The 14,321-nt window shown below is 35.3% G+C and overlaps 1 protein-coding gene across 7 annotated transcripts in view; it reads left to right on the forward strand.

Moving 5' to 3' along the window:
- The first annotated feature begins 252 nt into the window (after positions 1-252).
- Positions 253-14,321, forward strand: part of EPB41 (erythrocyte membrane protein band 4.1 (elliptocytosis 1, RH-linked)) — a 123,777-nt gene continuing 109,708 nt past the window's right edge. For 2 of the 7 annotated variants that reach the window (XM_006894918.1, XM_006894919.1), the window contains exons 1-4: positions 256-726; positions 5,897-6,109; positions 9,739-9,843; positions 12,322-12,364. In XM_006894918.1, coding sequence (XP_006894980.1) covers positions 256-726; positions 5,897-6,109; positions 9,739-9,843; positions 12,322-12,364 — 832 coding nt within the window. Of the gene's footprint in view, positions 727-5,896; positions 6,110-9,738; positions 9,844-12,321; positions 12,365-14,321 lie in introns of those variants that run through there. The other 5 variants (XM_006894922.1, XM_006894924.1, XM_006894921.1 and 2 more) reach the window with 4 other exon arrangements.

Consider the following 14,321-nt stretch of genomic DNA (forward strand, 5'->3'; position numbering starts at 1 on the left):
CTAAGGTAGCCTCAGTAAGGACTGTTTTAAGGTAGTATCTCTATGTGCATATCTTTAGCAACTCAGGTCATTCATAATTTATTCAGGATGTGTAGGTAGATATTTTTGTACTTTAATGGAAATTCTTCTGTTTAATAGCTGGAGGTACTGTTTTCCTGGTGATTTACGTACCTTATATATTATTTTGGCACACTTGATCTGATTTAGAGTTTGACTTCTAATGGCTCACTTTTACTTCTTTTTAATAGCAACATCATGACAACAGAAAAGAGTTTAGTGGCTGAGGCAGAAAATTCACAGCATCAACAACAGAAAGAAGAAGGTGAGGGAGCCACAACCTCAGGCCATCAAGAAACTCAGCTGGAGGAGGTTTCTCAGACAGCAGCTGAAGGAGAGAATCAGTGTGAGCAGAAGCTGAAAACATCCAATGGAGACACTCCTACCCATGAAGACTTGACCAAGAACAAAGACAGGACGTCAGAAGGCAGGGGCCTCTCACGGCTGCTCTCCTCTTTTCTCAAAAGGCCTAAGTCTCAGGTCTCTGAGGAAGAAGGCAAAGAAATAGAGTCAGCTAAAGAAAAAAGTGAAGGAGGTCCGAAAGAGATAGAATTTGGAACTAGTCTTGATGAAGACATCATTTTAAAGGCCCCAATTGCAGCTCCTGAACCTGAACTCAAAACAGACCCGTCCTTGGATCTTCATTCATTAAGCAGTGCAGAAACACAGGTAAAGTGTGTGAATGTGTGAGAAATGGTTATGATGAAAGGTCATTAATTTTCTTTTTCATTTGAGGATATTTAGCTTTTTCAAAATTAGCCAGTTGTCTTAGTTATTTGGAAATTATGCAGTACCATGACATTTTGGAGTTTCTGCTTTATAGAAATTAAAGAAACCATGAGACTTGATTTAAAAAAAAAAACACACTTGTTGATAGATGCCACTAAATTTTTTCCAACTCTTTGTGACCCCTGTAAAGGGCAGAATGAAACTGCCTGGTCCTGCATCTTTTTTTCCCCAGTCATGGCTGTGTTTGAACCCATTACTGCAGCAACTGTGTCAATTCATGTAGTTGAAAATCTTCTCTTTTACCCTGACCTTCTTCTGCTTTACCAAGCTGAAGGCTCATCAGGAACTGGTCTCTCCTGATAGCATATCCATAGTGCAGGAGACAGAATTTAGCCTCCTTGTTTCTAAGGAACATTCTGGCTGTGCAACTTCCAAGACAGATTTGACTTCTGGCAGTCTCTAGTATGGTATATCCAGTATTCTTTGACGACAATGTAATTTAAAGGCATCAGCTCTTTGGTTTTTATATTCCCTATCCAGCTTTCACTTGTACTTGAGGCAATTTAAAATAAGGTGGTTTGGTCAGGTGCCTTAAGCCTCAAGGCAACATCTTTGCTTTTTAACCTTTTAAAAAAGTCTTGCAGCAAATTTGTCCAAAGCTGTATATCAATTGATTTTTTTAACTTTTTTTGTGGTTTGAGTGAAAGTTTACCAATGTGCTTTGCTTTTATTTGTGATTCTTCTTTTTTTTAACTACTTCTTTCATGGGGGTTGATTATAATCTAAATAAAATTAAATTTTTGACAACTTCAGTGTTTTCTCCATATATCAGCTTATTTGTGCTTATTTGTTCAGTTGTGTGGGTTCTTATTTTCCATATATTGAAGTGTAGTCCATACCTCCCCTGAAAGATGCTTATACTTCAAAATGAAAGAAGAAAAATAAATATCAGATTATTTTATTTATTGCATATATAATTTTTTGGTAATAATGGAATAAGTCCAAGCTTTTTAATGAAAAGAGGAAATGAGTTAGCTTAGAGTTCATTTTGGTAAAATTATTAAAAGTAGGATAGTTTATCAATAAACATAGCTGATTTATGGAGAATTTGAAAGCTACTGGACATTTCATGCCATCTGAGGTGTTCGATAGGTTGTTTTTGTTTTGTTTTTTTTGCTATGCATGACATATTTCTTTTTATTTTTCTAATTATTATTATCCTAGTTTTTTGCAAAATTTGAATACATTGTTTTTCACACCACAATCTTCCAATTTCCTTCACACCCCCCAACCATCAAGTTGTACAACCCCATGATTAATCCTGTCTCCCCTCACATCCTCATCCCACTGCTTCCACTTCCCCCTTGGATCTTTGTGCTCACTCTACAATAATGGTTTTATACAATATTTGTCCTTGTGGGACTGAGTTAGTTCACTCAGCATAATACTCTCCAGTCCCTCCCAAATTAGGTAATAATTTACAAAATTATTGCTCCTGTGTGCTGCCTAGAATTCCATTGTGTGAATGTGCAATAATTTCTCAACCCATTTGTTTGTGGTTAGACACCTGGTCTGTTTCCATGTCCTTGCAATGGTGAATAATGCTGCTATGAACATTGGTGTACAAGTCTCTGTTTGTGCCTCAGTTCTCATTTTTTCATGGCATATTCCAAGCAGTAGAATAGCTGGGTCATCTGGAATTTCTATGTTCAGCTTTTTGAGGAAATGGCAAACTGCCTTCCACAGTGGTTGAACCATTTTACAATTCCACCAACAATGTATAAGAGTTTCTATCTCGCCACATCGTCGCCAACATTTATTACTTGCTGTCCTGTTAAACTTTGCCATTGTTACTGAAAAGAGATGGTATCTCCTTGTGGTTTTGATTTGCATCTTTCTTATTGCCAGTGATTTTGAGCATTTCTTCATGTGTTTGTTGGCCATTCGAATATCTTCCTCTGTGAAATTCTTTCCATGTTTTTTGCCCATTTTGTAATTAGCTTATCAGTCTTTTTCTTGTGGTGGCCCAGGGAGTATCCTGTAAACTTTCATTATGAGACTCTTGTCTGAGATGGTATTACCAAATGTTTATTCCCAGTCAGTAGGTTTTCTTTTCATCGTATTAGAAAAAGTTTTTGATGCACACAGGGATTTAATCTTTAGAAGTTTCCATTCTCAATTTTATCCTCTTCGGATTGTACCTTTCTGATGGTTTTTGGCAATCTCTTTATACTATAGACTAGGGCTCTAAGCTTGATCCCAGTTTGTCTCTGATAAATGTTTTGGTTTTGGACTGTACTTCCAGGTCTCTGATTCACCTTGAGTTGATTTTTATGTACAGTGTGAGATGTGGATCCTGTTTTAGCTTTCTGCAGGTGGAAGTCCAATTTTGCCAGCACCATTTGTTGAAGACGTTGTCATTTCCCCATTTGATAGTTTTTATTTCCTTGTCAAGCATCAGCTGACCATAGATAATTGGGTCTATTTCTGGGTTCTCAATTCTATTTCATTAGTCTATGTGCCTGTCACTGTACCAGTACCAGGCTGTTTTGGTTACGACTTCTGTGTCATAAGTTTTGAGGTCAGGAGTGCTATGCTTCCCACTTCATTTTTGTTTCTCAGAAATGTTTTGCTTATTTGGGGTCTCTTGTCTCTCCAAATAAATTTTATAATTTCTCTTTCAATCTCATTGAAAAATGAATTTGGTATCTGGATTGGGATTGCATTGAATATGTAGATTGCTTTTGTAGGATTGTCATTTTTACAATGTTGAGTCTTTCTATCCATGAACAGGGCACATTTTTCCATGTCTTTAGATCTTTTATTGTGTCTTGCAGAAATGCTCTGTAGTTTTCTTTATATAGGTCTTTTCTTTTGTAGCTCTAGTTAGGTCACTCTCAAGTATCTCAATTTGTGGTTGGCTATTATAAATGATATTGCTTTCTTGATTTCCTTCTCTCAATTCTCTGTTACTGTAGAGGAATCCTACTGATTTTTGGATATTGATCTTATATCCTGCCATTCTACTAAACTAGCCTACTAGCTCTAACAGTATGACTTATTTTTGTCTTTGTGTTTGACTGTACCATATTAACACAGAATATAAGCTATATAGATAAGGATGTTTAAAGCCTTAATTGTGTCATGTTGTTGTTAGGTGCTGTCAAGTCAAATCCATCTCATAGCAACCCTGTGCTACACCATCATCTTGCTCTCTGGTATGCTTGTATTACAGTATTGTTGTTGTTGCTGTGTGTTATTGAGGTGGAACCGACCCATAGCTGACCCTCCAGCAGGATTTTACTAAATATGAGTTGCAGATCTGTTCATTTGCCTAAAACACGTAGGAAAATATTAATGTCATAATGCAAACAGTTTTGTAGGAATGCCATTTGTTTTCAGCCTTACTGTCTATGAATTAAGAGTTATTTTCAATGTCTCTTTCTGTTAATGTGAATATTATGAATTGTTAAAAATAAAAATCTTGTATGTTTTTATTAGAGGTACAAAATTTGAGCTATCTGGTTTTATTAGCATTTTCTAGAAATATTATGTGTTGTCTTAGATATAGTGTATATTAAAAGTGTACACTTGTTCTTAATGAAGCTGCTCAAAACAAGATTTACTACAGCTTGGCAGTTCAGAATTCCACACAGTCTGGGGAGCTACACTTTCCAAGTTCAAATCACAAAAAAGTGAAACTTCTTTATTATTTCCTCCTCTGAATCTATATAATTTTTTTGTTGTGAAAATGAAATTAGATAAATGTATAAAGTTCTTAAGATATTAGTTGCATCTAGTAAGGTCTCAATAAGCCGGTCACAAAAAGGACAAATAAGGTATGGCTTAACGTATATAAAAAGACAAGAAAGAGCAAGTGTATAGAGAACAAAATTTATTAGTATTGCCAGACACAGGAAAGAGGAGAGGAGAAAGGGATTAATAGTGATGAAAAATAAGGGTAAGATTGCACAGTCAATTGTTATAATTGTTACTAATAAGTTATACACCTGTAAAAAAGTTGAATTGTTAAAAATTGTATGCTATATTAACAACAATTACTTCTTCCCACCTTCTGAAAAAAACCACTTGTTGAGGCTACTTATGTACCAAATATTTTATGGGATTTGGTTCCTTAGTTTGAAGGTTTAGGGTCCTGGTTTCATGGGATGTCCCAATTAATTAGTCTAATAATGTACACACCATTTCTATTCTCTTAGTTCATTGAGTTGTGACTGTGGTCTTGAAAGCTTGCAAGTGTCCAACCAAAGCACAACAATTGGTCTGTGTTAACCTGGAGCAATGATAATATAAAATATATGACTAATTGCGTCCAAGAAGGAAGATATGAAATATATAGTTATTAATTGCCTCCTTTGCCATGAGACCAGAAGAACTGGATGGTTCCTGACTCCCACTACTAAACGTTTTAGTCAAAGATTCCATAGAAGAATCCTGATTAAAAGAGGAGGAAATGCAAAATATAATTTTATAATTAGAATGGACTCAACTTTCTGAAATGGCAGAAAATAGATGAATCCCTTAAACTTTTGCCCTCAGATAATGTAGAAAGTATAAACTAAAACTGTCCCCTGAGGTGAAATCGTCTTGCTTGAACAACAATTTATAATAAGGACATAAAAAATAGTCCACTTTAATTATTTTGTTCTTTTTTTTAAGTATTTTGTTCTTTAAAGAACTAAAGAATGAGATAAAATTATAGTAAAAAAGATTAATAGAATGATGTCTTCTGGTTTACCAGAAGCCTTTATTTTCTTTCTTTGAAAAACAAAATTCTATGTGAAGAGTTTTAAGAATAAGAGTCTATGAAGTTTTTTGTATTTTTTGTTTGTTTGGTTTTTTTTAAGAAAAGAGTTTATAGAGTTTCAAAGAAATAGAATGGAATGGAGATCTTAAGATCCTTTATAGTAAAATAATCTTAATAACACTTTTTTATGTTTAGCCATCTTTTTCTTCAGTTGATGCTTTTACTGGTAGCATTATTATATACAAAAGTATATACCAAAAAATATATATATAGCTGTTGAGACTATAAAGATATTTTATGAAATGTCTTTCTATTGACTTGATAATATTGTGAATATTGTAGCCTGCACAGGAAGAACACAGAGACGATCCAGATTTTGAAAGTAAAGAAGGAGGAGGACTTGAAGAGTGCTCCAGCATAGAAGTAAAAGAAGAAAGTCCTGAGGCAAAAGGAGAAGGGGAATTAAAAGCTTCCCAGAAATCAGTAAGAAGACATAGAAACATGCACTGCAAGGTTTCTTTGTTGGATGACACAGTTTATGAGTGTGTTGTAGAGGTGAGTGCATTTTAACTTCCAGAAGTCAGAATGCTTGTAGATTTTTCTTTTTTTTATGCCGAGTTGAGTAATTTATGCCATAACCTGAGAAAAAAACCCGTTTGGAAGCATAGTGTGTAACATACCAGGCTTCTAAAGAAAAGGTTGACAGTTTGAATTCACCATATACTCCATAATACACTCACAAAAGAGAAGGGGACAGTTTCCTCTTGTAAAGATTTGCAACCTATTGACAATGCAGTGGCTTCAGTTTGGTTTGGTAATAAATAGCAATGCTGAAGGTGATTTTCTCAAAATAAGCATGGGATCATTATGATTTAGTCTTATTTTTTTCTGTATCTGTCAAAATGAACAACTGTTATTTTTATAACAAAATTTCTTTTTTTAAAAAAAAAAAGATAGTTTTTTTTGTTTTATAAAAATAAAGTAACTTTCTATGACTGGATTTCTAGGCCCTCCTAGGGGGGTTTTCAGAGGCAGTAAATCACATGGTAGGAGACTGCCCATCCTTCTCCCTCAGAGCAACTGGTGAATTCGAGCTGTGTTCCTCTGGGATTGCAGTGAAGCTTCAGACCACTAGGCTACCAGAACCCACTAAATGTAATAGTTGTTGTTGTTGTGTACCATTGGAATGAACTCATAGTGACTTCCAGTAGCTTTTCAAAGGCTGTAAATCACACAAGAGTAGATTACCCTGCCCATCTTTCTCCCATAGAGTCGCTGATGGATTCGAACAATATATCTTTGGGTTGGCAGTACCAGTCCTTAACCCACTACCAGAGTTCCCTTAATATGAACTTTGTTGTTGTTGTTGTTGTTGTTGTTATGTCCCCTTGAGTTGGAACTGTTTCAGAGTTGACCCTTAGGTGGGGTTTTTAGAGGCAGTAAACTGCACAGGAGAAGATGGCCCATCTTTATTCTGCTGAGATTGGATTGGAACCCAGTGCCTTTGGGTTGTCAGTGCAGCTCCTTTCTTCACCACTAGGCCACCAGAGCTTCTTGATATAAACTTTAGTAAGAATTAGTATTTTTCTTGAGATTGCATATGAAAATGTTAAATCAAGTGATGACATTTCTCAAAATGGTCATTATTTTCTGTTAGAATAAATGCATAAAGAATGAGTTAGAATTGAGTAAAATAACAAGTTTTTAGTTACCCTTTTCACTTTTTTTAGGAAAATTTAAAATCTTTAAAAATATTTTTTTAAAAGTGGAAAAGTAGTTCTCAGTTATGGTACATTTGCTCTGTCAACAGGTAGCTCTGGTGGTATAGTTTGTAGGGAGTTGCTCTGTTAACCCAAAGGGCACGCCTCTCTGGAAGTTCTAACCCACCAGCAGCTCCTCAGGAGTGAGGTTTATAGCCTCCCAAACCCCACTGGAGGGTCACAAATGAATTGGTTCTGTCTCCGCAGCTATGAGTTTGAGTTCATATATGTCAACAATCTATTGTAATGACTACTAAGAGCAGCTTTTCTTAGTATAAAATCATATTAAGCATATAATCTACTTGTATCTTAGGTATTCAGCAGAATCTCTCTGAATGAAATTATTTTTATACAAATGTAAACATATCTAAACACATATAAGTTTAAAAATTATTCTGTATTTATTCATCTATATCTCTTGTCATGTTTTAAAAGGGAAATGAAGAAGAATATACTGTTGAGCTTTGAAAATAGCTGCTACCTGGTAGCTTAGTACTAACTGGTTATTAGGGAGTACTGGTGGCCTAATGGCAAGAAGCTGCATAGCAATCCTGAAGGCACACAGTTCAAATACACCAGGGCGAAGGATGGGCATTCTCCTCCTGCGCAACTAACTGCCTCTGAAAATCCACCAGAGGGTCAGCTGTGGGTCAGTTCCGACTCTATGGTATACAACAACAACCCGTTACTAGAGATGGAGAAAACTTTTCCACTCATCCTTCTATTCATATAAAAATCCAGATATAAAATCCAAACCCAACCCATTTCTGTCAAGTCACTTCCTACTCATAGTGATCTCATGGAACAGAATAGAACTGCCATATCTTTATTTCACACAGTGGCTAATGAGTTTGAACCACTAACCTTTTGGTTAGCAGCTGAGAGCTTAACGACTGCCCCACAGTCATTGAGGTCAGGTGTGTTTAACTCAGAATATTTTTTATTTTAGAAGGGCTATAAAGCTGTATTCCCTATATATCATAATACTCCCAGCCGTGTCTGTTACCGTACTGACTTGATTACATCTTATTTCTGACATGAAATATATGAAGAGACATAAAATATATGAAGAGGTCTTCTAAGAGAGCTAAATGAAGGTTATAAATAGCCTTACAACAATTCAGTTTAAAATTTGTCTTTCTTCAAATGACTTTAGTGAAAAATGTAAGAATTTAAAAAAAAAAAAACACCTTCTGGTCTTGAAATTATAAATAAGGAACTGTACATTTACCATTCTCTAATAATTTTTTATTCTTAGTGGAAAAAAAAGATAAACTGTATAGATGAGTTAACTCTGGAAATGAACATCTAAATATTGTTAGGGGCCACATTTGACTCTTAATGGTCTCAGGTGACAAAGTTAATTGGCACATAGGATTTTCTAGGCTGTAAACATTTTGAATGCATATTTTCAGTTCTTTTCTCCTATTATCCTTTCAGTTAGCAAACAAGCTCTCAACTGTTATGTCATTGAAGGTAGGACATGTCAGATATATGTGCCCCAAACTGATTTCTAATTTTTCAAAGTATATATATATATTTTTTAAGATGGTGTTTGGACATTTGATTTTTGTTGTCAATTCCAATAGAATAGGAATGTTGTTATATACAGTTGAGTCAGAACTGACCCATAGCTGACCCTCCAGTGGGTTTTCAGAGGCAATAAATCACACAGGAGGAATCACAATCATCTGTCTTTCTCCCTCAGAGCAGCTGGGGCGTGCAAACCAATGTTCCTTTGGGTTAGCAGGTTAGGACATTTGATTTTTGTTGCCAATTCCAATAGGTAGTTATAACATGTGAAATATTATCATCATTTTACAGATAAGAAAGCTAAGTTTCAGAAAAGGTCCTTAAATCAACTTAGGTTTAGGTTGGTTATCTTATAAATGGAGGAGCTAGGACTTTTTGACCCTACATCTCAAACTCATAAGTTAGAGTATTTTCTCAGATAGGAGCATAAGTACCCAAACATGGAGGTTCCTTGATTTTTGTAGGTAAAAAAAGCTGATCTATAGCGCACTTTAAGAACCACTCTTACTGGTAATGTCTAAAAGGTAGGTAGAATTTTATACTTTTTTCCACCCTTAAGATTTTTTTTTTCCCCCATGGGACATTTGATCTGGGAATAATAGGGAGTCTAGTCATCTCCATAACCACACATAACTATCACTGTTGAGAGTTGATTCAGTTATTTCAGATGGTCATGGTTCATGGTGACTGACAGTAGTTCTAGCATGTTTCAGGAGGTAATGTGCCAAAAATAAATAATAAGATGTTTGGGATCTAGGTAATAGATAGTGGATGGAGGTATGAGAATTTGCTCTGAATTGTAATAACCAAGGATAAAGTGACATTTTATTTTATTTGTTGATGAATGTGGCACTGAAGGGCGAACTCAACTAAAAGTACATTTCTTTACAGAAACATGCCAAGGGACAGGATTTGCTTAAACGTGTGTGTGAGCACCTTAATCTTTTGGAAGAAGACTACTTTGGTCTCGCTATTTGGGACAATGCCACCTGTAAGGTGAGGAGACTGTTAAGAAGGTTTACCAAAACGTGATGTTAGAGAAACAAGGAAAGACAGGAACAACCCTGAATACACTGTGATTTGGAGAGAAAAGGCAAAAAATTTTATTGAAACAGTAATAACGACAAAAGAATTAACATTCTCTTTGGGGTTTGTGTTTTTGTTTGTTTGTTTTCCCTCAAGGATTAACATTTTAGAGAAAAGATCACTGTTTGACACAGTGACTGGAGCAATAGGGACAGATATGTCAGAGACAGTGAGATTGACTCAGGATAGGACAGGGTTCAGAGCTGTTGTATATAGGATCACTGTGAGTCTCAGGTGACTCAACAACACATAACAACAACAACATAGTTATAATGTGATATATAATTATAATTTGAGAATAATGTTATAGAAGAGAATTCCTCCCCCAAAGAATTAAAAAAAATTGAGTTGTTTCCAACTCATAGTGATGCTATGTTGTTGTTAAGTGCCATCGAGTTGAGCACAACTCGTAGCAATCCTAGGAACAAAAGACCTAAACCCTGTTCTATAATTATCGTCATTTCTCTATGTTCATAGTGTTTCTAGAGTCTAGAGGCATGTGGTGTAAAAGGGGATGCCACTTCTATTTCCAAACTTGAATCAATCTGGGAGTTCCACCAAACACTGTCCACCTTGGGTTCCCATTATGGCATTTGACACCAGTGGCATAGCATTCAGCATCACAGCAACCCCAAGTTATTTCAGTACAACAAATTGACAGACCACTGCTATACCACTTAGAAGAATGTTCATCTCAAACACAGTTAACACTAGACCTGAGGGCCACAGGCCTGAGGGCCTAATAGCCTTTTAAATACAAGGCCCACCCACCAGGTCCTGGTGGACTCTAAACCCAGAGGCTTGCAGCCCACTGGTCTTTGTTAGCTAAATCTGGCAAATCCCATCATCAGCTCACACCCAACAAAAAAACCCAAAAAACAAAAACCAAAAAAAACCAAACAGTCCACACCCAACACTTACGAAGACAATAGAAACCACCTTTCGGAATTCAACCATTCCACACATGAGCCCCTAAATTAGAGAATAAAAACAAAGACAAGCCAGGGAATGATTAATAAAATTTGGGATGATGATTTTCTCTAGTGGAAATATGGCATTATTATCAAGTAGTAGAACTCTGCTGCTTTTAAAAATCTGTTGTGTTTCTAAAGCCAAGATTGCTTGTAGGAGGCATTGTCTATTTTTCTTTAAAACATACATATTTGTGTCTATATATTTCTATATTTACAAAATAGTTTATAAGAAAAGGATATTTTTTTTAATTAAATTAAGAAACACTCACTGATGTAAATGTTTAGGACTATAGAATATAATTGTTCCATTGGGTTTCCAAAACTGTAAGTCTTTATAGAAACAGATTGACACCTCTTTCTCTAGGAGTGACTGATTGATTTGAACTAATGACATTCTGGTTAGCAGATGAGCTCTTAACAACTTGGGTCTGTTTTGACTCTACAGTGCACAACAACAGCATAGTTGCAAAAGATTTTTATTGACAGCCCTTTCTCACTATTCTGTCTCTTGAATCATACTCTAACAGTCTGGATAGGTTGCTTTATCTTCCTGATTCACAGCTTTCTCATTGCCATTGAGTTGGAATCAACTCAAAGTGGATTTTCAGAAGCTGTAAATTTAATGGGAGGAAATTGCCCATGTTTCTTCTGCAAAGCCTCTGGTGAATTCAAACCACCTCCCTTTGAGCTGGCAGTACAGCTCCTTACTCACTAGGATACACAGCTGTCCCTGATACTTGCCACCACCATTAACCTGGGGATTTGCTTTGTAATGTTTCTCATTTGCCATGTCTGTGTGATAAAGAGCCCTGGCCCAATGGTGTGCAGACTTAGAAGTGGAGTTAGAGAACAGTGAAAGAGGGAATTACTGTGGGCAAGAGTATTTGGAGAAGATGTAATAGTCATTCACTCACTAGATATTAACGATGATATACCAGCATAGACAAAACCTGAAGAAGACCATAAGTTCAGGAGGAAAATAAAGTTTGGGTGATGTTAATTATTCCTTGTTGTATATCTTTGCTAGCCTTTATAGAATAATAAAGATTACAAGCACTTATTTTTATGTTTGCTGTTTCCTTAGAGCTTTGTATCTATTAACTAATTTAATCTTCGTAATAATTGCTGTGTCATGTAGGTACTACAACTATTATTCCAATTTACAGAAGAAGCAGCTAAAATATCAAGACATATATTAACTCAAAGTCACTCAGGAAGGAAGTAATGGGGCATACAGTTCCAACCCTCTAGTCTGACCCCTTGTTTCTCTACTGTGAAATTAACTAAAAAAGTATTTAAAGAAATGTGACTTGCCATGGAGGCATTATGTGAAGATAATCTGTGATCCTGCTTCTAGAATTCTGTTGTTTGTGTTTTGGAACTCTTGTGTGAATGCCTTTTATTCTTTTTACAGACATGGCTGGATTCTGCCAAAGAAATAAAAAAACAGATTCGTGGTAAGTGAATAAAGCCCTTTTATGGTTATTTCTTCCTTTTGGTAGGCTAGAATTTTCTGACATTTTTCTCTCATCTTAGAATTATGACTATTGCATATGACTTTGACATTGAGATAAAACGTTTTCCTGAAAGAAGGGGATTTCATAATATAGAGATGTGTTACAAGCAGATATTACTGATACATAGGTCAGATCTTGATGATTTTTTTTTTGTAACTAGGAAAAGTTTGGGATAATAGGAGCAATTTAGAGTGACAGATGATGAAAATAAACAACCATGAAAAGAAAAAGAATATATGGGAATAAGTTCTAATATTGGTAGTGATCAAAACTGCAGTAGCCTACTTTGAGTTTAATACACAATCTTGTTCTTTTACTTCGTTCTGGACTTTGCAATATTTTAATCTTTTTTCTTCAATTTCTTCTAAATTGAAGCATAGGGGATGATGGCAGAAGGAAAGAATAATGAGAATTCCTTGCCAATAGTTCTTCATGCCCTTTAGCATATATTTGTGTTTCATGCACTGCTCAGTCTTCATGCACTGATTGCTCTGTCGGAATTTTTTCCAGGTTGTAAAAAGCATAGGTTAGACTTTCAGCTCAGGCCCAGTGGGCTAGCTAAGGGATAGAGGGTTTTTATTTTTACATATTTTATTTTATTTATTTACACACACACACACACACACACACACACACACTTTATAAGCTCTGGTGGCTTAGTGGTAAGGAATTACACTGCTAACCCAAAGGTAGATGGTTTGAATCCATCAGCTGCTCCGTGGGAGAAAGATGAGCAGTCTCCTGTGTGAAAACTGCCACTGAAAAACCACTGGATGGTCAGCTTTGGGTCAGTTCCAACTGCATGGTGTACAACAACAATATTTATTTACAGGAATATTTTTTCTCTCTTTTTTATTTAAATAAAAATTTTTATTTTATGCAACAATGAATGAATGAATGGAAATCCAAAATCTTGTAAACGTTCATTGAAATTAATTTAAAAAAAAGTGGAAAAATTTATTTTATACTGATTTACTTACAAATTTCATATACATTGTTTTTCACACTGGATCTTTCCCATTTCCCCACCCTCCATCCATCAGATTGTGCGACCGTATGATTAATTCCCCCCAATCCTCCTCCCTCTGCTTCCCCCACCTTGAGTCCTCATACACATTCTGTAACAATGGTCTTATGTAGTATTTGTCCTTATGGGGCTGAGTTAGTTTGTTTAGCATAATGCTCTCCAGTCTCTCCCAAGTTAGGTAGTGATTTACAAAAATCATTGTTCCTGCATGCTGTGTAGTATTCCATCATATGAATATACCATAATTTCTCAATCTGTTTGTTGTGGTTGGACATTTTGGCTGTTTCCATGTTCTTGTATAGGCATATTTAATTAACAAAACCACACACTTTGTGACTTGTTCTTGTTTCCTCTGCAACATGTGTCTCTTTCCATGTTAATATTTTTAGAAAACACAAAAATCCTCATAACCTAACCAGCAAGTAACATCTTGATGAACAAAGAAAACAATACCATTAAGAAGGATTTAATTTTATTTGGATTGAGAAGTCTTGTTTTAAGATTATGTGTCATTTATTTTTAGTTTGAGGAAATTTCTAAGAAGTACAGTAGATATATGTCATCACGATCAGTAAGTTTTGGCTATATTAACTGAAGACAAATTTTGTTTTTCCTTTGAGTCTAAGTAGAGAACACATTTGTCATTGTTAAATGTTTTCTTTAGACCTTACTTAAAACTCCTTTTACTTTCTTTTTTTTTTTTTTTTTTGCACATGCAGGACAGAGGAAAATTTTGCAGCTAATCTAAAACAGGACTTTTTAATAAAGTTAAAGATTGTTTTTCCTTTGAGTCTAAGTAGAGAACACATTTGTCATTGTTAAATGTTTTCTTTAGACCTTACTTAAAACTCCTTTTACTTTCTTTTTTTT

Source organism: Elephantulus edwardii, unplaced genomic scaffold (genome assembly GCF_000299155.1).
Source record: "Elephantulus edwardii isolate Elephantulus edwardi_28Jun2011 unplaced genomic scaffold, EleEdw1.0 scaffold00152, whole genome shotgun sequence".
Taxonomy (NCBI): Eukaryota; Metazoa; Chordata; class Mammalia; order Macroscelidea; family Macroscelididae; genus Elephantulus; species Elephantulus edwardii.